The sequence below is a fragment of the Cryptomeria japonica genome, chromosome 5 (assembly GCF_030272615.1).
Source record: "Cryptomeria japonica chromosome 5, Sugi_1.0, whole genome shotgun sequence".
In the NCBI taxonomy this organism is placed as follows: domain Eukaryota; kingdom Viridiplantae; phylum Streptophyta; class Pinopsida; order Cupressales; family Cupressaceae; genus Cryptomeria; species Cryptomeria japonica.
In genome coordinates, this window is record NC_081409.1 from 194,455,580 (window position 1) to 194,479,927 (window position 24,348).

At 40.2% G+C, this 24,348-nt stretch overlaps 1 protein-coding gene across 7 annotated transcripts in view; it reads left to right on the plus strand.

Annotated features, from left to right (window-relative positions):
• Positions 1-24,348, plus strand: part of LOC131027990 (uncharacterized) — a 200,942-nt gene that overhangs the window by 71,977 nt on the left and 104,617 nt on the right. For all 7 annotated transcript variants that reach the window (XM_057958096.2, XM_057958098.2, XM_057958100.2 and 4 more), the window contains exons 7-10: positions 11,753-11,812; positions 11,929-12,104; positions 12,913-13,030; positions 13,168-13,303. In XM_057958096.2, the coding sequence (XP_057814079.1) occupies positions 11,753-11,812; positions 11,929-12,104; positions 12,913-13,030; positions 13,168-13,303 (490 nt within the window). The remainder of the gene's footprint in view (positions 1-11,752; positions 11,813-11,928; positions 12,105-12,912; positions 13,031-13,167; positions 13,304-24,348) is intronic.

The following is a 24,348-nucleotide window of genomic DNA, read 5'->3' on the forward strand; positions in this document are numbered from 1 at the left end:
GGTACCATGAATCTACATTTCTTCGGGTTGAGGGCCAATCGTGCCCTCCGACACCTCTCCAGGCACTCTCCGAGAGTTTTTAAGTGGATGTCCTGTTCGTTGTAAATAGACCAATCATCTAGGAATGCTTTGAAGTTCCCCACCGACATCTTGTCGAAGATGTGCAAGATGATGTGCTGAAAGGTGGTAGGTGCATTGCATAGACCGAAGGGCATTCGGTTGTATGCGTACACACCGTCCTCCACCACGAAGGTTGTTTTCAGCTTATCTTCCTCCGCGATGGATACCTGGTTGTAACCAGAGAACCCATCCATGAAGGAATAGATTTCATGTCCAGCTACTTCCTCCAAGATGCTGTTTGTGAAGGGTATGGGAAACGGGTCTTTAACAGTGACAGCGTTTAGGCACCGGAAGTCTACATAGATCCGGATCTGATTGGCCTCTTTCTTGAGGGAAATCACAATGGGGGACACCCATTCGCTTGTCTGCACTCTGAAGATTATGCCCCCTTCCAACATCCGCTCAATTTCGGCGTTCACTCGTACAACATAATTTTTGTTCATTCGGTACGGCCGCTTCCTCACTGGCTGGGCTCCCGATACCAATGTTATTCGGTGCACACATAGCTTTGGGGGCACGCCCTTCAAGTCCTTGTATGTCCATGCAAAGACATCCTTGTATTCAAGGAAAATTTTGAAGGCTGCGACCTTCAACACTGGATTCCAGTCATCTCCGACAAGGATGATCTTGGGGTCACTTGTCTCCCCGAGATTCATTTCCTTTAAGTTGGCTTCCTGATACTTAATAGGCTCCTCCTTCAGGAATTGGTGTGCCGGCGTCTCATTCACTGCTGCCTCCCCTTCCTTATACTCGCCATATTCTGGGTGAAATATATCTGGTTCTTCTTCGATGCTCAATACGTTGCACGAGGGTGTAAATAGTTCATAATCTCCCATTTGCCAATGGAAGAGGCCATTCAAGGAGTCCCCATCGTCCCCTGAGCATGCCTCCAGTTCTAACACCCCTTCATCACTAGGCTCCATGCGACATCTATTTCCACCCTCTGCTAACTGGTGTCCCTCAGATTCCGAGTCAGAGGAATAGGCTAACTCCTCGCTCACCATCTGCGTACGGAGATCGATTACGTACTTCCTCCCGACGTTTTCCAAAGAAAGGGTATTCCTCTTCCAGTTATGGTTCGCTTTTGCTGCAATGAGCCACCCCCGCCCCAGGATGGCGTCATATCCTTTCGGCTTCAGGGGGATTACCACAAAATCCAGCACGAATGGCTGCGTGCCGACCGTCACCTGCTGGCCCATGAGGGTACCAAGGGGTTTAATCCCATGTTGGTCTGCCCCTAGCAGGTTGAACGTAGGGGGCCACAACGTAGGTTTTCCCAATTTTTTCCATGTCGCTTCTGGGAGTACATTTACTCCTGACCCTCCGTCCACAATAGTGTCTGTTAAGGTGGTCCCTAGTATACCCATTTCTACCACCGCCGGGTGGCGTCCGCTGTTGACTACCAACAACATGGGGTCGACCGTGGGGCTCACGACCTCCCTAAACCCGGGGTTGGTTGTGGGGCTCACGACGTCCCTCGTTTTTACTTGTGGGGGTACAGAGTTTAAAATAGCCGTTTTTAGCTGCGGCATAGTCTCCAGGAGGTCTTGAATTCTCACGGGTACCTCTACCTGCAATATTTGCCGTAAGATTTCCTCTTCTCCCTTCGTCCGTGGTGGACTTGTTGTCTGGTGACTATTCTGTCCTTGTGCGGCCATTTCCTTTGTGATCTCGTCTCTGGCCTCCCGCACTCTCTCGGTCTCCGTGTGGGGATTTGGGTAGGCAATCTTTTTAGCCTGTGCCCTTGTGATTGCCAATACTTCTGCCTTCGTAGGTTCTATGTTTAGAAGGTGTACACCAGGCTTAGGGCAATTTGCGTCCTCATGGTCTCCTGGCCCGCACCATCGGTAGAGGTGCTGAGGGTTGGCTTCCTTCGTGCAATCGCGGGCGAAGTGTCCCCACTGATTGCAGGCCCTACATTGAATCATCGGCCGGCCCTTGGCATCGTACTGGATCCGGTTTTTGTTGTTGTTATTGTTATTATTTCTTCCGTCGCCGCGTCTATTATCCCGGTATCCTCCAGATGATGCCGTTGTGTTAGTTTGCTGGCCTGTACCCGTTGGTGCGGATGTTGTGGCCTGCTCGGTGAACAACACCTGATTCGTGCTTCGCGTTTTCATATTGTATGGGCACTCCTTGGTGGAGTGTCCCATCATTTGGCAAATCTCACAGAATGCCTTCTTCGGGCAAGTACCCTTTGTGTGTCCGTCACTGCTATAGTCTGTACACCACACTTCATTTTCTTCCGTCTTACTTGTACTCCCTTTCATGGCCTTGAATTCTCCCAGCATTCGTTCCATGTCCTTCTGTAGCGCCTGTACCTTTTTACTCGATTCGCCACTGCTACTGCTCTCTTCGTCAGAATCTTCATCATCGTCAGATGAATATTTATTACTTTTCTTCTTCCTTGATGTTTTGTATTCGCTTTCTAGATCCATCGCCCTGTTATAGGCGTCGTCATATGACGCCGGGGGTACAATCTTCATTTTTTTCCGTAGGGAGGATTTCAATCCTTCCACAAACCATCGTTTTTTTAAGCCCTTAGCCGGCTGACTCTCCATTTTACCCAACAATTCCTTTAGTCTCTTGCTGTATGCCCGTACTGTCTCCTTAGTACCTTGCTTGGTACTGTATATCTCTGTTACAATTTCGTTGTCATCACGGAGCAACCGAAACTCCTCCGTGAATTCCTTCTGTAGGTTAGCCCATGTGGCCACTTTTTGCTTATCTACATCGGAGTACCAATCTATGGCGACTCCACGTAATGTGGTTGGAAACTGCTGTACCCAGTCATCCTGGTCTGTTACTCCGTTGGCAGACCAAATGGTTTCACATGTACGGTAGTGCCGTAAGGGGTCTTCCTTGCCGTCCCCTGTGAACTTTGGTAATTTTTGTTTGCTCGCCATCCCTGGTCGTCTTCTTGGAGGCGGTTGTGTCTGTGTCTGTGGCCCTGCGCTGCTACCTCCGGTAGTGTTGGTGGTGTGTCCTGGAGGTACGGTGTTTTGCCTGTCGCGTGTGGCACCTACACCCGTACTGTTGCCCTCCCCTTCGTTCTGACACGCTCCTACTCCTGCTTCCCGTTGGTGATCTTCACTCCGTGGCGTAAGGGATAAGTTCCTAAACTGATCCCGAGTCTCCTCGACTAGATTTCGCCGTAACCTTGTTTCTTCTAGAAATTCTTCATGGCTCTGCGTCCTACGATGATCTGGCGACGCGTAGAAATTTCCGTCGGCCTCTGCACCTTCCGTGACACCTCCTTGGTTCCCCTCGGGCCCCCCTTCGGCAGGTCGTCCTTCGGCAAGTTGCCTCAGCCTCCGTCTACGTTCTACTTGCTGCTCCAGAATCAAAGGCCTCTGCGCGGCCTCCCACTCGTTCGTTTCCGGTTTTCTATTCCTATCTTTATTCAATAGGTTTGGCATTAATTGTCGCACATCTCCATAACTCTCAATTCTTAAATCAAAACATGTCTTTATTAATTCATCTGCTCAAGTACAACTCGTGTCAATGACACTTTTATTTGAAAATAAGTTCACAGTTCAATTCCCTCCTGGCCTGGCGCCATCTCTTTCCGTGTCCCGTCGGCTGTTCTCTTCGTAGCGTTGCAGGATTTGTTGTCGTCGCTCTTCCTGGGCAATCTCCTCCAGGTGGGCCTGCTGTGCCAGCGATGCCTGTGCAAGCAGCCGGGGGAGGTGGTTCATTAACCGGTTTACTGCTGGGCTAACCTCCAGTGCTGTCCACACGACACTTGGTGGGATTTCTGCCTCCGCCACTTCTCGTTGAACGTATGTCTGAATGGCTACCTGGAGCAAAATTGAAAATTCTCGCGTTGCCGTGTCTTCTCCTGTGTAAAGTTCTGTCCGTGCGTCGTCGGCCTCCGGGTTTACTTCACCAACGAGTAGGCCCATTGTGTCTGTGCGCCATCCGTGTCTTCCGTTTCCGAGTTCGTTTAGGCAACGGCGCCAAATGTTTGCCCTCTCGGGTGAATAACTTAAGACATAAAGAACATAACGCAGAATAATGTCGTAAATATCAGACAAAGTATATCAGATGTTCTATTCATAATTAAGTGTATGTTACAAGTTACATTCCGAAGTATAAAAGGGTACCGATGGGGTGCGAGCGCCAACCGTCGCACCGCAACTTCCACCCCTCGGTTGCCAACTAACCAAAACAATTACACATAATTAACTAATGTTATTCCCGTGTACAATAATGCCGCCAACAGAAATGTGATGCAGGTTACCTATCTTCCAGAGCTAAGAGGGAGTGTTAATGCATTATAGCTCTTGCAAGATAAGTAAAACCATACTTATATATGCCGTTATTTATACTGTTTAATCATGCTGATAATACTTATTTTGTTCTTGATAATAATCCATATATCAAACTTAATAATATTGCAACGTGTATCAGACTTAACTAAATGCTGTTGTTAATAGAGCGCCGATTCAAATATACAATGCGCCTTTGGTTATCGGGTGCATTAAGGCACCGATCCTAGTCATGATTTGCAATATGATTATCGGGGTTTATATGAACCGATTTATTATAGTATTTGTTAAGAGATAAAACAAACATATATTGAAAAGGCACCGATCAATGGGTGCATTGATCGGTCATGCCTAAAAGGCATGACTGGTCAATACACCTATTGACCGGTTGCCTAAATGATATATATACCAACTGAATTCATTTGGAGAAGTCATAGAAAATATTAAATGATCTCTCTCCCACAGTCTGCACATAAATAAATCAGAATTGTTAGACACAAAATAATAAATTGCAATCACATAGCATTACTAGTTTTAAACTTGTTCTTCAATAGAAATTGAATATACTTTACAGACCTAAAGAAAAGAAACTTAATCTTTCCCAATTTCGCTGATGGAGAAAGAGATAGCTGACCTAAGGTGTGAATTCAATTAATTTAGTTTCAAGTGATTAAGGCACTAGGTTGGTTTTGTTTAAGGATTGCAAATTCAAGATTGTTGAAGGCTATAAGGTGAGATGAGAAGTTTTCTCATTTCAAGACCAAATCAAATTCAATTCACACAATAATCAAGGAGCAGGCTCAAGCGAATTAGGAGCAGATTAGCCACAGTAAGGGGAAATCTGAGAGCAAAAGTGCACATCCAAAAAAGATAGAACTAATCTCAGAACTAAAAAATCAGTGAATTGAAGTGACTGAAATCTGATTATTAAGAAGAAATAAGTCTTTCCTACTCAGATCTGAGTGGTTATCATCAACAACTGAGCAATGATCAGATCTTGAACATCATTTCACTAGTTCTAAGTGTGCATTTCCAGATTTTGAAGGGTTTATTAAGTCGAATTTTGTGAATGATCTTGCATTTTCCTTACTTTGGGTTTCTTTTACAACTTTATTTAAAGTGTTTTCTTTGTCTTTTCAGGTGATATATAATGGATGCAAGAGACGATGCATGAAGAAGACACTATAACATGATGCAATACTCAACAAGAACAATGGATCTCATGGAATGATCAAGAATGAATTTCAGAACTAGAAGGAAGGATTCAGCCATGACAAAGGCTTTGAAGACAACAAAGCATCCAAGTTCAAGACATTCAAGTTTATGGTGAATCAACAATTTGAAGATCATTACACTACAAAGAAGAGTTCATGTTATTCAAGATTGCACAATGACAAATAATAGCAACAATCTTGAGTTTCCTTCGGAAATCCAATATCCAAAGTTCAACATGAGGATTCACATCAAGATGAAACTCAACAATGCGCACAAGACATCAAAACATTGAAGGATTGCAGGAGGATGAAGGATTCTACAATTAATACAAGAAGATCAAAGCCATCAAAGATATGATTTGCATTTGCGAGAATCGGGATCAAGGATTGAAATACATCACAAGAAGAAAGAGAATTTCCAAACATGAAGAAGGAAAAGTGAAATGTGATCATGAAATGAAGATTGTTTTAGAAGAGTTAATCAAAGTTAGAAAGTTTGCTTGAGCAATTGGATAATGTTGAGTATGTTGATCTACATGGTATAGCTGAGGTGGAATTCAATTATCACCAACCAATCAAGTTGTGACAAGACATGTCCAAGTTAAATGAGCCTGACTCATCCGAGGATGGAGCAAGGCTGCAGCTATTCTGGCTCCAAAACCAACCTAATGTACTACAAAAATGTTCATAACACGTAGTTACAGATGCAATGTTAACTGTTGATCGCAAAATGATGACTGTGATTTTTCGAAAGAATCAATAACACGCACTGTTTTGGAGCCAAAATAGCTGCGTCCATGGAGCAAGGGACGCATGGCATTGCATTGGAGATTGTTTCACATACCTAACCTTAATTTCTATTGGTTAGAATTCAAAGGAGGAGATGTGTCCAAAATATTGTAATTATTTCATTGGTTGAAGCGAGTTAGTTGTAACTAACCCTAATTAGGGTCTTGTCATGTAATCTCGACTATTTATCTTGAATTGATCAGAGCCATTGAATTGTGATGAGACCTCTATATAAGGCTCAATGCTTTCATTTGTAAAGGTTAATAGTTAGAGATCAAAAATAGTTAGATAGCAGTTAGCAATAGAGTAGGAGGAGGAAACTCGAAGTTGTTACCAAGACTTGTTGGAGTTAATACATGATTTTCATTGAAGCATATTGGATCTTTATGTGTAATTTATACATATTGCATGGTTTCTTGTTATTTCTCAAATTTAGATAAAGTTCATTGATTATAATGGAGAAATGCAATGGTATTTGATGGAATTTTGGTTCATAATTTTTGTGGTTTGTTGATTGTAAGCTACAGTGCAAAGTTAGCTTGAACTTTTTTAAGCACTAGTTCGATTGTGGATATTTACTTGAATTGCGCTAGTAATGGGTGTTTGAATGAATGTTCATAATATGAAAACCCTTTGTTATCCTTTGGAGATTGCATAAGTTTTGTGTGGTTGTTCTCGCATGGCGAAGCAAAGATTGATTAGGGAATCCGTCTATCAAAGCATCATCCTTTATTGTCTTTGTTCTTAGGATTAGATTAGACCTCTAAACCCTTATCTCTTTTATCTTTTATTTTTCAAGTTGAGTTAGTATAGTTTTTATGCTGTAGTAAACTTCATAAACGTGAGTCCCCTTGTGATTCCAACAATATCACATCAATTTTTGTAATGTCCATACTAGTTAGAGATCACTGTCCTACAAAACAGTTTGTTAGAATACAACAGACATATATATATATATATATATATATAACTAGTCTAAATTGCAATCTAACTTTAAAATACTTAATTAACATAATCACAATTTTTATCTAATAAAAAGGATACGAATGCCATACGAAAGTATGTCCTTAGGCGGCCGTGAAACTCGCCTTCTTGGAACCCATCTTGGTTCCAAGCCCTGCAGGAAGTCGAAGGTGAGTTCGACCCCTATCTTGAATGTAATTCTTACATCCAAGCCATCCAGGAAATCGAAGGTTAACTCGATTCTTGTCTTGGGTGTAAACTCTTACACCCAAGCCATCCAAGGAAGACCCTATGTCCATTCCTTGCCTTGGGTGATGCATCCCATCATCCAAGTCCTCAGAGGGGACTGGCCAGATCCGTCTCTTCTTGGTTGAACTTAATCAACCAAGCCATACATATGTATATCAATGTTTACTGCCCTAGGGATTATCATAATCCCTCCCCTAGACTAAGGGAGTTTCCTCCCTATAGCCTCCATCATGTGATTACCTTTATAATACATTTTTTGCATTTTTATTACTACGACTTTCCATTCCATAATTCACATTTACATATTCCTAATTTAGCATATATTTCATAACATATATTCAGAAAATGTCCATTATCAAATATTCACCTTAACGCATATTCCTAACTATTCATTGACATGTATTCATTAACATATGTTTATACCTATTCATTAACATCTAAAAATCATTCATAAACATATGTATTTAACTGTTCATTACTTATATTCATTACATATGTATTAAAATATTCATTATATATATATATATTGAGATGTTTATTATTTATATCTAATAAACTATTCATGCATTACCGTTAATATAAATATTGAAATATTCATTCTTTATATTTATTAACATATATAATAATCTATTCATGCATTACCATTAATATAAATACTGAAATATTCATTATTTATATTTATTAACATATATAATAAAATATTCATTCATTACTTACCTGTTTGTAACCTGCTGCCGTAGCTTCCAGACCTTTTTCTCTCGCCACACAGCAGTCCTCCTTATCCTTTTTCCTATGTTTTCCTTATTAGACAATTAATTTCGTTATTCCTCTTATTTACTATTTCTAAGAGTTCTTTCTGATTTTTATTTAATATTATTATTTTCTGATCAAGATTTCTATATATATATGTAACATATTATATTACCGATTATTAATGGATTTCCTAATTACCTTTCATTAATACTACCACTACTAAAAAACATTAATTATATATATATATATATATAGTGGCTGGTAAGAGCAGACAGATCTGACACATGTCAGGTCTGGTCTGCCACTGTTATAAAATTATGTATTATAATACATCTTGCAGTCTATGGTAATATTATTATTGTTAAGCACTTTACCGTATTATTATTCTGATGAAAACTGTATATTATATTGCAGCCTATGGTATTCTATTTAAATTCTATATGGTATTATTGTTATATTGCAGCCTATGGTATTATTATATTCTATTATATTGCAGCATACCACCAAGAACAGGGATGTTGTTGCTTGTAAATTAATAACCGTTTTGATCTGATCTTAGTTCTTTCCCTTTACTATCTTCCTTATTCCCCGCAGCAGTACAATTCCTTTTTTCCTATATTCTCCCCCGTCTAGACTTGATTTCTAAACTTATTTATATCCGATCCTACCTTACATGGAGGGGTCATGTCCGTTGGTGAAGATTATTCATAACCAACGGTTTTGTTATAATCTTATACACTCACCATTGATTAGATTACCGATATATATTATGATTACAATGTTTTGATAACAGCGATTACATATTATAATTGTTTTATTATAACTATCATTTGTTCCAGTATTTACCACAGTTGCCTTTGTTGATGAAGACATTATAGTTTTGAATATCATTTGACCACGATTACCTTTGCTGACTAAGACATCGATTCAAACTGGGCTGCCTTTGTATTATTAATCTTATTGCATTATTAATAAGTTAGTAATCGGTTTTTATATGCATCATTGATTATATGTTCATTACATTTTCTATTCGAGGGTCATCACGGTATGATTCATGCCTTATGTGTGTTCATGCATACACTTTATGCTTTAAGCCTCCTGTGTATTCGTGTATTTCTTCATGTAAATTCTTCATGCCTACGTAATGATATTCAACTCATTTATATTATATTTTATTATTGTTTTTATTATTATTATTATTATATATATATATATATATATATTTATTTATTTTTATTATTTATTTTTTTTTCTTTTATATTTTAATTGTATTATTATTTATTATTGAATATATAAATTATGTTGATAATATATAATATTTAAATCATGTTCATAAATAATATTTAATTAATGAATTTTAAATAATCATTCATTGCTAATTATTATATTAATTATTAATAATAATTTCTTCATTTAGGGTCTCTCTCTTTCTCTCCGTATATATATAACGATCCAAGAGGGGACATGACAATTTCACCGAGTCTATCCTGAGCATTAAGTCGATTTTTCGCATTGTAAACCTTGGAGTCATCTCATTTGATCATATTCTTGAGCATATGAGGTTTCTTTGTTCAAGAGAGGATAGAGTACTTAGTATTTTATTCTATACTCGGCTGATGATCTTCAAGATGTGTATCCTTCGGCAGCGGTGTTCCCTTTGGTAGAAGTGTTCCATCAACTTCCACCTACACTTCCAGGAAGCGCCAAAAGCGTTTTGGGCCTCTCACAGGCTCTATGGCTTACCTTTCTATTTTGAGTTTCTTCTCTGCGACGTAGACTTTGTAGCAATGGTAGAGGGCTTGGGTAGTCGTGTGCGGGACTCTCCTCCCCTCTTTCCTCTCTCTCTTTCCCTGCTGTCGGTTGTTTCTCTCTTTTCTTGTTGGTTCTTGTTGTTTTGTTATTGCTTTGTTTTAGGAGCCGTTTGGTGTCCCTGCTTTGGGCTGGCCCCCCTTTCTGGCTTTTGGCAGTCCCATAGACCTTCTTTGTGGTCTTTTGTCGGACATTAATAAAATCATCTTATCTTATCTTATCTATGTTCGAGGTGTCCTAAAAAGTAAAAACACATCAATAGTCACCATCATCATCATTAACATTAGATGATGTAACTAAAAGAACCACAAGGTCATAGTAAAAGTATGCTGCCATCTGACTCCTCAAAAGATAAAGATTGTCGGACAATGTTAAATGTGTTTCAAGTTGTTTTTAGGTCAAATTTAGGGTTTAGAGTTAGTTTTTTAGGTTGATTGGTCAATCGATGAGGCATAAAAGGCCAAAATAAAAGAGGTAATTAAAAAAAGGCTTCCAGTTTAATGTGGGTTTGCCTTAGGTGTTGTAGAGTGTTCACAGGTTTCCTTGGGTACATTGAAACAATGTACCTAAATTTTCTTGGAGGTGCTCGACAGTGCCCAAGGCAAACTTGTGCAAAATTGGGTCATGCTAGGTACAAATTGGATTTGAATCTTGGGGGAAATCTGTAGCAAACTGATGATATATGGCAAAGTTTGATTTTTAACTCTTTAGGGGAGGATAAATAACTTATAGATAGTAGTGAATTAAATTTAAAGCCAATGCTTCTATTCCACTCTTCAAGCTTTTAGCAAGTGTTTTTTCCTTGTATAAGAAATATACTCCTAGGTAAACCTTTTCCATTTGAATGGGCCTTCTTTCTTAATGCATCTTTAATTGCAGGGATACCTTGAATGCAACATCGACTGTATTTTTTGAGGACTGGTTTTTCTTTAAGTTGCAAAGGTAGCAACAACTTGTATATTGTTAGGTTCTTTTTTGGTACATTGGTATCCAAGGCAGCCCCTTCAATTGAGAAAAAAAGAATCTTGTATGTTTACATGTAGTTCTTAGTGATCATGAATAATGATACAAGTTTCCATGGGGGCACTAGTGTAAACTTTAATTTCGTTTGAAGTAGAGCATATCTAGAGTAAGTCGGAGTAACCAAGAACAAGGCAATTGAATCAGAGGACGAGTTCACTCTCCATGAGAGAATAAGATTTGATCACCTCAACCACTCAATACTTACTACTTTAGCATCAGAGTTTTCTTGTCTTCAATACTTGCTACTTTAGTTGGTTCTATCAACAAAATTAATATGCGTTGATAGTAACCTCACTCTTACTTTTAACACTGGAAAGTAAACTAGACCTTGGAAGTGGTATTATAATAGCAAATGATATGCTAGTGCTTTCACATTTTATTTATCATATTTTTGGTCACCTTTTTTGGAAAAAATATAAAATGGGAATGAATGGGTATACGACTCACTAACAATGAATTTATTCAAGTGATAAGTACAATGCTTTTATCAAGTATAGGATATGCATGTTCATATTGTTGTGCAGTGGCTAAATTGTTTGTCTTGTATTTGTGCTAAGCCAGATAGTAAGTTGTATCACCTCTGATGATCAGCGGGCGAAAAATTCACATCAAACTTACAAGGTGATAACGGAAGTTATTGTAATAGTTTCGGATATTTCTCTTACGTTATTGTTTTATCATTGAAACTATACTGCCCATAATCTAGTTTGTGATTTGTCAATGTGAATATATTACAGAGAATCTTTTCAGACGCCTTGGGAGTTTTGGATTCCCCTGGAAGTGATCCACAACTGACTTCATTAGCAATTCTTACGGTGGGCAAGTTGTCTCCTTTAATAGTGAAGTTTTCCGGCAAGGGAAGTCTTCTACAAACATTTTACCGACTTGTTCCTTTTGGTGGAAGTCCACACAGGTTTCCTTTTCCCACAGCTTACTATAAAAATTTGGTTTCTTTGTGTTAGAAGGCATGCTAGATAAACTGTTGATAATTGCTTGTATTTCCTGCTCTGACTTAGTGAAGAGTTTATTGTAAGCAATATAGCTCCAATTATGTTGATGTTTTTTGCGGAAATGATTCACCTTACATACATTGTAATAAAATACTTGAATTACAATTTAATTTACACTGTTGTACTGCTATCAAGAGGTGTGCAAAAACTCTACATTGTATATAAATATTACAATATTTTCAGGTATATTATTTTATTGTTATTTTCAATGCATCAGCTATCCAATATAAATTTACGCAGCATACATATGTCATCTATATCTAGTGGAATTAGTGAGAGTAACATGTTTATTTGAGCTCCTTAATTATTGGCAGCTTGTGTCATCATTTATTTTTCTACTATTGTGATCTGATCGGTCCATATGTTTGTGTTGAATTGTCTGAGTTGTTGGATTAGTCCATGAATATGTGTTCCTGTTAGTGTGGGTTCCTAATTTTCTCGTTCTTCGAGCTTTTTATTAAGTTTGCCATGTAGCTTAAATCAGATAGGGTATTTGAATGATGTATTTGAACAGGATGGGTAAATCAGTCATTAATTGATGGTCACTCAAATTGATCCATTCATAACTATTGACACCTTGAATTTTGTTTTTGAATCTATGGCTATTGGAATGAATTTTCTTGTGTATTATCTTTTAAGGTCTAAATTACATTGCCCTGTGTAGTAACAATCAAAATTTGATTTCTTATTCATCTTGGAATTGATTTGCAGAGACACTAATGGGAGAGAGGAGTCTTCAAAATTCTCGGTGACACTTGTTGGTGCATTTGCAGGCATGGTTGTGTACCTTGACGACATAGAAAATTACACGGTCTCTCTTATAGCAAAGGTAGTTGGTTGAACGCTCAAAGTGATGCATGTTGCTTCTATAGTATTTTAACTGAATAATGTAATTAAATCAGGGTAACTCTTAAAAGCAGTGCATCTATATATAATAAACTATCTGGCAACTGATGTATTTTGCAGGCTGTTGGTAATGCTTTCCATGGATTCCCTTACATGTTTTCAAAGCAAAGATATGTGTTATATGCAAGTCTTCATCGGCTCTTCAAGGCACTTTATTCACGTGATGCAGTGTTCACTGTATTCCTAAACAATATAGGTGCTATTACAATCTGACTAAACAAAATTAGTTGATAAAGTTTACTGGTTTAAGATCTAAGCTTACACATTGGAGTGTTGGAAGTCAACATGGTTATGTTCTTAAGTTTGATTTTTTAACATCATTTTGATACTAAGTAGTTGACAATTTTAAAAAGTGGCAGTGAATTTATGGCATCCAAAAATTATGAACTGAAGATGTATCCCCTTAAAGAATGGTTTATTGAACTTTTTTTTTTTGGAGAAGTAAAAGGTATTTATATTTGAACAAAATATATGTGGATTACAAAAATGCCATTACAGAGGGAGAGTTGTTTAGAGAAAGAAGCATCGAACCCTAGAAACAAAGGCTATTGAGAGTATTCTTAAGAGCTGCATGATAAGTAGAGATACAATAACATGATTTTATGCCATATGTTGAAACTGCAGAAAAGAAAGAGATACATGGGATCCCAAATGCAAAATACTAAGAAGAGGCATTTGTTTCTCTGATTGACAAATTGGCAAGTGATTGGATGGACCGATGACATCATTGAGTGAGAATTATCGTGTGTTTTGTTGCCTTCTACAATTGTTGCTTTTTATTAGTCTGACGTTAGATCGCCAAGGTCTCCTTTTCACTTGTTTTAGGGCATATAAATTTATGTGTTGCTTCACAAAGATTTTGAATAGTTTAAAAGTAATGCCTCTTGGTTGGCTAATCATGATGATGATGATGTTATGCCTAGTTTCCTTGAGTTGTATGTCTTTTGTGGGCAGCATACCATTCAGCTAATTGCAGCACACGTAATGCCCCCTTCTCTGATCTAGTTAGCTGATGTTTTTTCCGTTAGCCTATTGTTGGGTTCCTATAGGCTAATTTGTGTTGGTTTGGGGACTCCAGAATTCTTGGAGAGCTCAGTTTCAATTTTTTTGGCTTCAAACAGTTGTGTTGGTGTTCGCTTGGTATTCTAGTTTGTGGCAATATTTTTTGTAGTGTTTTTGACCTTTTGGGTTGTTCTCCATAGTTCTCGGAGAACATTGCTATTTTAGTAAGTGCTCGTTTTGGCACTTGACTACATTCGTCATCTTCAGTTACGTCTTGGTATGATCAATCTCAGTTTTCGGTTCTTTGGAGGGGCTTTCCGCAAACTGATTGAGTTTATTTTAATTATTGCACTAAAGGTATAACGCAGCATTATAATATTCACTTTAGTATTATAATTGAAAGGGTAGCTTTGATTTAAATTGTTTATAATTGATAAAAGGACTTTCTCGAGGGAAATAATTTGAATTTGAATTATTAAATCCCTTTTTTTCTTTCAATTCAATTTTGAGGAGTTTGACTCTCATTTTCATTGATTTAGAGGTGACACTGGACACATATCGAGATGTTGTTGGAGTGAACATTGAGTTCTTCCAAGTGTTTATTGAGGACAAAAACCTTCATCACTATCACTAGTTTCGATGATGAAAGATCCATCTTAGCTGGTTTTGTGTTTTCACACAGGAAACACACTGAAAAGGGATAGCAAATAGCAAATAATGTTTAATTAATAAATGATTATTATTAGAATTTATAAATAAAAATTAAAAAAAAAATCAGAAAAAAGACAGACCATAGAGCAGCGGCTAAATCAAATCAGAAAAGACCAGGACTTAAACTGAAAGAGATGAGAATCTCAGCCCAAAGTAGGAAAGTAGCAATCAAGCCTAAAGATCAGCAGTAACACAAGTCCAGGTCAGTGTGAGTAAAAACAGCTATAAATAAATACAAACACTTTTTCCAAGGTAGACACATTTTTTGTGCTCTTGTAAGTTTCTCAAGACCACTGATAAGGATTGTAAAGCATGCAATGGGCTTAACAAATTGTTTTTATCAATATTTACATTTAATTTATATTATTATTGAAGAGTAATTATTATTAAAATTATAGTTGATATTTATTAAAAAACCAAAAAACTAACTGCATTGAGCTGATAAAGAAAAGAAAAAGAAAATGAAGAGAATGCCTATAAAGAAATCATCATCTATTGAAAATTCACACATAAATGCATTTTGCCATTCATGAACAAACAAAAGTTGTTTTTAGATTCTTCAAATGTTTGAAAGATTGATTTCAGACACTATAAGAATATTTATTTGCACAGCGGTGGTTGAATACTTTTAGAAATGGCCTTTTTGATTTTATTATCATTCTTCGTGTATTATTGTTGAGTATCCAATTTCCAGCTTCTGATTTTTATATCTAGCAAAGAAGTGTTCACACTTTGGTGTTTTTTGGAGATTTGAGCAATGAAAAAGATCATTTTCAGCAATGGAGTTGCATGAAGGTGTGTTGGAGCCTCATACGGTTTTGTCAAATGCATTACATAAAGTCATAGATGTCACATTGATATTGTTGATTTGAAGATTGCAGAAAAATAAAATTGGAAATGACTTCACCAATTAGTTGGTTGATAATGGATTGATCCAAGCAACATTACTTTTAGTCACTTTTCAATTTCTTAGTAAGGATCTGTTGTGACCTTTTTCACACATTGCCCCATTGCAAATGGGGACCCTCCCTTTTTTCCTGCTTTTTAGGGTTTTTTGTTAGTGCTCGTGGCCTTCCACTTCAGTTTTGCCAAGCCTTGCTCAGTTTTGAACGGTTTGAGTCCTAGAGGTTGAAAGTCAATTTTTGCAAGCCAAGTGATAACAGAGTTTGGATACCATCAAAGTGCCTAGAAAGGCCAAAGGACGAAGAACACAATTGATTTGAATGAATTTGAACAACTTTCTATTTTTAGAAAGGTTGCTTTTTTTGCTTTTTCCTATTTTTTAGGAAGTTTTGTTTTTGGCATTTTTAGCCCAATCCCCGGTATGGCTATTTTTAGAAAGTTTTCCCTAATTTTTAGGGATGCCTGTGTTTTGCTTTTTCGGAATGGGGGCCTAGGGTTTGCACTGGTGGCACTGGCATGCATCGAAAGCTATCGAAAATTACCAAGTTTTGACCTAAAGAGCTAAGTTCCTATATTTTAGGGGGTCATGGCACATTCAAAGGATAATCAGCTCGAAAAATCATCTAAGTCTGGAATGTCATCCTGATCCTCAAATGTCCTGAAATTTGGCTAAGTTTGGAATGTCATCTTGATCCCGAAATTTGACTGTCTAGAAAATTGAAGAATCTTCCAAAAACTAGATTTTGCATTATAACTCCTGGAGGTCCGAAACCACCCTCAAACATCCTGACAATATATATGAAATATAACTTAAAGTATAAGAAAGAGAAAAGACATATTGAAATACCACTTATACTTAAGTCCGCCCTCTTGATGAAGAGTCTCCAAACTCTGCCCAAGATGATGATGCATGGTGATCTCCCAAAAGTCCGCCATGAAGTTGGAGGCTCAAAAGTCCGCCCTCATGAGAAGTGAAGAAAGTCCGCCATGTTGGAGTGAGCACCAAAGTCCGCCATGCATGAGGAAGTAGTCAAAAGTCCGCCTTGAAGAGGGAGCACAAAACTCCGCCCTCCTTGATGTCTCATGAAAGTCCCTCCTCCTTGATGCCTTCCAAAGTCCGCCATCCTTGGTGATAGACCAAAAGTCTGCCTAGCCAAGGTATGATGATACCATGGAGAGATGCCTCCAAAGTCCGCCCTAGGAGTGATCTCTAAACTCCGCCATCCTTGTTGGAGGGATGTTAAAAGTCCGCCCATGATGGCGTGCAAGCCTCTTAAGGCCTCCCAAAACTCTGCCTTAGAGGTTGTCTCTCCAAACTCCGCCCTATGGGATGATACCTTCAAACTCCGCTCTTGGTGAAGTCATTGCTAACTGATTTAGAAAGTTTTGGAAGAAGATATAGTACAGATTGAGAAAGAATTCAAACTGTGGATGGAATTAGAAAGTTTTGAAAGAATATATCTCAAGATCAAGTTTGAATTTATGGACTAAAAATCAATTTAGAAACTTGCACTTTGTAAACCAAGAAGAAGATTTTCGAACTTGAAGAGATGACAAGCCAACTAAAGACTAAATTAGAAACTTCTTCTATAAGCAAGGTTGAATTGAAGTTGAGAATGGAAGTGCATTAAAACCAACTCTAATACAAATAAGACATTCCTCCTTTCATTATTACACATCAAAAGCTCGAACTTTCTGAGCAAATTAAGAGCAAATTTCAGAGTTATCTTGCAGGGTGAAGGAGGTTCAAAGAAGGTTTTCACAGGTTGAGCGTATTTTTGGAGGCATTAATCATCATTTCCAGCCTTGTCCTTCATAAACGCTGACAGATTTTGGAGTATAACCAGCTAATAGGAGGCAGATCATTCAAATCTTCTGAGTTTTTCTAAAGATCTTTCTGTGTTCTTGTCTTTTTCTTCTCTCCCCATCGAAGGTGAAGTTGGTTAAGTGCAGATTTATTACATTCTGTGAGTTTTCAAAATTTGTTGGAGATGATTTTAGTGGATTTATCCAAATTTTCAGTGAGAAAGATCATGTTGGACTGAATGGGATGAGGGTTTTCAAGATTATAAAACCTGGTTTTGGATTGAAATCGTAAAAGTGTGGAGTTTATATGTGAAAAATTCCATCTTTTTGTGACTAAGTATCAAGATTAGAGTGAGAATACCAACCACTTAGTCATCAAGATCCTAAATATCTAATCTAAGTTCTGATATCTAACTTAATTTCCTTTGGTTTTACAGGTCGCAGAAGGAAATAGAAGCGGGATCTGTTTGCCACATACGGGTAAACGGTTAAATGCAGAAAGTAAATGCACAGAACATAATGGAAATATATTAAATAACCAGTCTCTCTATTAATTCAACAGTCCATGTACATGAAGTGCTTATAACATTAAACCCAGATACGACTATTATGATGCCACTACGAAGGAAAGGTACACAATATATAATACCCGAATGGGTGCGACCAACCGTCGCGTCCAACTGCCCTTCGGGACGACTAACCAACTGATCGGCGTAACTCATTATTACCGACGACAACATAAACATAATATGACAACACAACATGATGATTATTCCCGGCAACATCAACCCCCCCAAGAAAAGAAGTCGACTCCGGACGACTTAATACAAAATAGAGATGAATGGCAGGAACTACTAACGCCAGTCGAGCCCAAAACTTATACACTTGCTGCGTCCTCGCCTGAAAACCCTTTTCTACTACCATCCAATGCTCAAGTGCGGATTTCACCATCATTGCTTCCTTTGACATCACAGTCCTCCTGTGCCTAAACCAAACTTGTGTGCAAAACATGCTTTTCAGTCTCAGCCTCCACCAACTGCTACTCAATTGATACTGTCTCCCTAGCCAATTTGTCCTTGATAGCCACCTGCGCTGCCCTCTCGGCATCCAACTCCTGGGTACGCTGAGCTATGTCTCACGCTAGTACTGCCTCCAACCTGGTGGTCAGCTCCTCTCGAGCCCTCTCTGCATCCACCAAGGCAACCTCTTGTCCAGTCGAGACATACTCCAAGTTCCTCAAAGCATACCATTCCTGCCTGGAGTTGGCCACAACCCTCTGGCACAAAGGCTAGGAGACGCCTCAAATCCTCCATCACACTCCCCAAAGGCGGCTAACTGAATTGAATAACTCTCTGGTGTCATAGAATTGCTCGGACCCGCAACGCCTTCCCTCACCAATGCTTAGCTTTAGGCTTCCACCGTTGGTGGTCACACTGACAGTGTTGCCACCGCATGGTGGTCCCACCGCCGGTGTTGCCACCGCACGGTGTGGCTCCACCGTGGCTTTCTTTTTTCTTTTAATAATTTTTTTTCCCAACCGTACGGTCAACTGCTATACAGACCCGTACGGCCGTACATTTTTTTTTTTTTTTTAATAAAAATTTCCTAATTTAGTTGTCTAGATAGTCTTCGGCTCGGGTCCCCTGTCTCTGGGATCGCCCTTCATCCTTCTTGGTTTTCCTTGCCCAAGAGTCTCCCGCGTTGGTCTCGTGCCTCTCCAGTCACTGGCCGGGCCTCTCGAGTCCCCCCTCGGCCTCTCGGGTGTCCTTCCGGCCTCTCGGGTCCCCTGTGCGCTTCGCGTGTAGGGTTTCAATTTGGATCCGTTGGTGGCAAGTCTATTTTCAATGGCCATCTGAAGACATGGAACCACAAATTCTACAGGGACCACGGTCTCCTTCCCGTACATAAGAAGAAGAAGAATAGTAAAGATTTTGAAGGCTACGGCCTTCCACACAGGGTTCCAATCGTTATCGACACGAATGATCTTCGGATTATCTAAGTCACCGAGGTCTGGGGCGTCTCCCTTCCAATATTCTCTGTATTTCGGCAGGTACACCTCCTCTGTTACTTGCTCTGGTTCCTCTACTTCGAGCCTGTAGCTTTGGAACATTTCGTAATCCTCCATCTGCTAGTGGAAGAGTTTGTTCAATGACCCTGTCTCATCCTCGGAGCACTCTCCTAGTTTGAGAATCCCTTCGTCGTTGGGCTCCCTGCAGTCCCGTCCTTCGTTCCTCAGGTCGCCTTCTCCTTCACCCTCCGATTCCGAAGATGATGCCAGTTCCTCGCCGACAACCTAGGTCCTCAGATCAATGGTGTACTTCCGCCCCCCTTTCTCCATAGAAAGGGTGTTCTTTGTCCAGTCGTGGTTCACCTTTGCTGTAACCAGCCACCCTCTGCCTAAGATGGCGTCGTACCCCTTCTTCTTGAGTGGGATTACCACAAAATCTAGTATGAAGGGTTGCGTGCCGATGGTGACCGGATGGGCCATCAGTGTGCCGAGTGGCTTGATGCCGTGCTGGTCTGCACCTACCAAGTTGTACGTGGGTGGCCATAGTGTTGGCTTCCCTAGCTTCTTCCACGTATCCTTTGGCAGTACATTCACCCCCGAACCTCCATCCACGATGGTGTCCTTGAGGATAGCCACGAGAATTCCCATCTCTACTACAGCAGGATGCTGACCACTATTTAAGGCCAACAACATTGGGTGAACCGAGGGGCTAACCGGAACTTCCACCCGTGTGGCACGCAAAGGTGCCTGCGCAGTGGTTTGTATGGAACTAAAAATGGCAGTTCTTAACTGTGGCATTGTTTCTAGAAGGTCCTTTACCCTTATAGGTAATTCCATCTGTAGTACTTGCGCAATGATGTTATTTTCAGCTTTCGTACGGGATGATGTACTCGCCACCTCGTTGTCTCGTTGTTCGGCCGTCATCTCACGTTCAATATTGGCCTTTGCCTCCCGTAATCTCTCCTTCTCTGTACGGGGGTCGGGATAAGTGGCCTTTTTTCGTCTGGGTGCGGGTGATCGCCAGTACTTCTTTCTCACCAGTCTTCTCAGCCTTCTCAATGTTGAGGAAATTAACCCCTGCCTTTGGGCAATTTGCGTCCTCATGGTCGCTTGGCCCACACCATCGGCAGAGGTGCTGAGGGGTGGCTTCCTTCGTGCAATCATGGGCGAAGTGCCCCCACTGATTACAGGCGCTAGATTGGATCATTGGCCGGCCCTTGGTGTCATACTGGATACGACTTCCGTTATTGTTATTGTTGTTATTCCTTCTGCTGTCGCGTCTGTTGTCTCGGTAACCTCCAGATGATGCCGTTGTGTTGGTTTGCTGGGCCGTAGTCGCTGGTGCGGATGTTGTGGCCTGCTCCGTGAACAACACTTGGCTCATTCGCGTACTTCGGGTTTTCATGTTGTATGGGCATTCCTTGATGGAGTGTCCCATCACTTGGCAAATCTCACAAATGGCCTTCTTCGGGCAGGTGCCTTCTGTGTGGCCCTCTTCCTTACAATTAGTGCAACACACGTCTTCGGTTTTGTTCATGCTTCCTTTCATATTCTTAAATTCCTTCAACATACAGTGCATATCCTTTTGAAGAGCTCGCACCTTCTTACTTGATGATTCGTCGTCGTTGTTTTCTCTCAAGGACTCCTCTTCTCCAGAGGACTTGTCCTTTTTCTTCTGCGATGTTTTGTCTTCACTTTCCAAATCCATTGCGCGGTTGTATGCATCATCGTATGAAGTGGGCGGTACAATTTTCATCTTCCTCCGCAGGGATGACCGCAACCCCTCCACGAACCATCTCTTCTTTAGTCCGTCAGTCGACTGGTTCTCCATCTACTCGAGTAATTCCTTTAACCGTCGAGTGTATGTTCGCACTGTTTCGTGCTTTCCCTGCTTTGTGCTTAGTATCTCCGCCACGATCTCATTATCATCTCGAAGGAGTCGAAACTCCTCAAAAGCTTTCTATGGGTCTTCCCATGTTCCCACCTTTGTTTTGTCCACATCAGAGTACCAATCAATGGCTACTCCTCTCAGGGTGGCAGGGAACTGCACCACCCAATCCGCTTTGTCAACTACCCTGTTGGCTGACCATATTGTCTCACATGTACGACAGTGCCGTACGGGGTCATCGTTGCTATGTCCATTGAATTTAGGCAACTTCTGTTTGCTCGCCATCGAGGGGGGTCATCTTCCTGGAGGTGCCTGAGGCTACGTCTGTGGGCCGCTCCCTCCGGCGCCGGTGGTGTGTCCTGCGTGGGTGCCTGGAGGTACGGTGCTTTGCCTGTTGTGTGTGGCACCTGCAACTGTACGGTTGCCCTCCCCTCTGTTGTCGCCCGCACCCACTCCTGGCTCCCTCTCGTGATCTGCACTTCGTGGCGTAAAGGATAAGTTTCTAATTTGATCCTAAGTCTCTTCGACTAGATTCTGCCGTAACCTTGTTTCTTCCAGAAACTCTTCGTGGCTTCGCACCCTACGGTGTTCTGGCGACGCGTAGAAATTTGCCTCGGCTTCTGTACCCTCCGTGACTCCTCCTTGGTTCCCTTCAGGCCACCCTTTGGTAGGTCGTCCCTCGGCAGGTTGCCTCAGCCTCCGTCTACGTTCTACTTGCTGTTCCAGAATCAAGGCCCTTTGCGCAGCCTCCCACTCGTCCGTTTCTACTTTTTTATTTCTATCTTTATTTAATAGGTTGGGCATTAATTCCCATACATTTCCATAATTCACAACACATAAACCATTTCACGCCTTTATTAATTCCTTTCATCAATACAACTCGTGTCAATATTATGACACCTTTATTTGAATATAAAATGTTCCGTTGTCCCTATGGGATTTAGGGTTCAATTCCTTCCTGGCCTCGTGCCATCCCGCTCCGCTTCCTGACGGCTGCTTTCTTCGTACTGTTGCAGGATTCGTTGGCGTCGCTCTTCTTGGGCAATCTCCTCCAAGCGAGCTTGTTGTGCCAGCGATGCCTGTGCAAGCAACCGGGGAAGGTGGTTCATGAACTGATTTTCTGCAGGGCTAACCTCCAGCGCTGTCCACATGACACTTGGTGGGATTTCCGCCTGTCGTCGGACGTAGGTCTCGATGGCTACTTGGAGCAGAATTGAAAATTCCCTCGCCGCAGTGTCTTCTCAGTTGTAGAGCTCTATTTGCGCATTGTCGGCCTCTGGGTTTATCTCACCAACGGGTAGGCCCATCGTGTCCGTGCGCCATCTGCGTCTTTTGTTCCCGAGTACGTCTACGCAACGACGCCAAATGTTTGCCACATACGGGTAAACGGTTAAATGCAGAAAGTAAATGCACAGAACATAATGGAAATATATTAAATAACTAGTCTCCGTATTAATTCAATAGTCTATGTACATCAAGTGCTTATAATATTAAACCCAGATACGACTATTATGATGCCACTACGAAGGAAAGGTACGCAATATATAATACCCGAAGGGGTGCGACCAACCCTCGCGTCCAACTGTCCTTCGGGACGACTAACTAACTGATCGACATAACTCATTATTACCGATGACAACATAAACATAATATGACAACATAACATAATGATCATTCCCGGCAACAGGATCATCATAGAGATCGCAGCTGGAGTTCCAAGCCAAACAGAGGATTGAGGACAAGTTCACGGGCAAGGTTTGTCCGAGCATGAAGAATTTTGGCTAAGTATGGGAGAAATGTTCCACAAAAAATTTTCCAATTTCCTCAATGATGATGAAGGCATGGAGAAATTCTTCTCCAAATTCAGGGTATCAAGAAGGAGGGCATGATCACAGCGAATGTCTGAACAACTTGATCCTATCATTTCATATTTGGAAGGGGTTATCTAGAGCTTTTACCCTCCTCCCGCGCAACATAAATTGGTAGCTAAAGGCGGGATCGTCATAGAAAACACAAATGGAGTTTCAAGTGAAATTCAGAATTGAAGATAGGACCGCGAGCAAGGTTCGTCCAAGCATAGAGAGGGCCAAAATTTGGCTAAGTATGAGAAATACTTCACAAAGGGATTTCTTCTCCAAATTCGAGGCACTTGAAAGAATCTCGAGGCATCAAGAAAGAAAAGTTCTCAAACTTGGTGAAAATATGGAAAAGTTAAATAAATTTCTAACTTATTGAAGGATTTCATCTCCTGAAGAAATTAAAAAAGACAAGCTCCCAAGCAGAATCAAATGGTGACAAGAAGAAATCAAATTTCCGTAGACAATTTCTTGACACAAATTGGAGAATTCAAGGAAGACATCCAACATGTTTAGAATTCAAGGACTGCAGATTTTTTGGATAAAAAAGGAAAAAAAGGAGGGAAGGATAGGGAAAGAGAGAGACATGAAATGTAAATTCTAACTAAGATAGCAAAGTCAATCAAGCAGACAGACACCTCCAAGAAACTAGATTAAATATCACCAACTATTCAAGCACAATGTTTGCATAAATCCAGTGCAATCTTCAAAGGAAAAACAAGATTTTCATGTTATCAAGTATAACATCAGAACTTTTACATTCATAGTATGCGTTTGATAACTGAACTAAGCATGAAAGGTCCAGATTAACCATGCAGAAAGAAGGGGCAATCAGCCGTTCTTTAATGGTGTGGACTGGAAGGATTCTATCAGATGCTTGCTTGAAAATGCTATGTAAAAGAAATAAACATAACTGAAAGATTTCTAAATTAAGTGAAGGAGGAGACCATGCACTCACAAGGAAACTTGAAAACAGTCTTAATCTTTGCATTAATTCCTGTAAATTTCGCCAGAGCTTTCGCAACAATCCAAGAACTTCTTACAAAATAAGGAAAACCAGTCCCCTT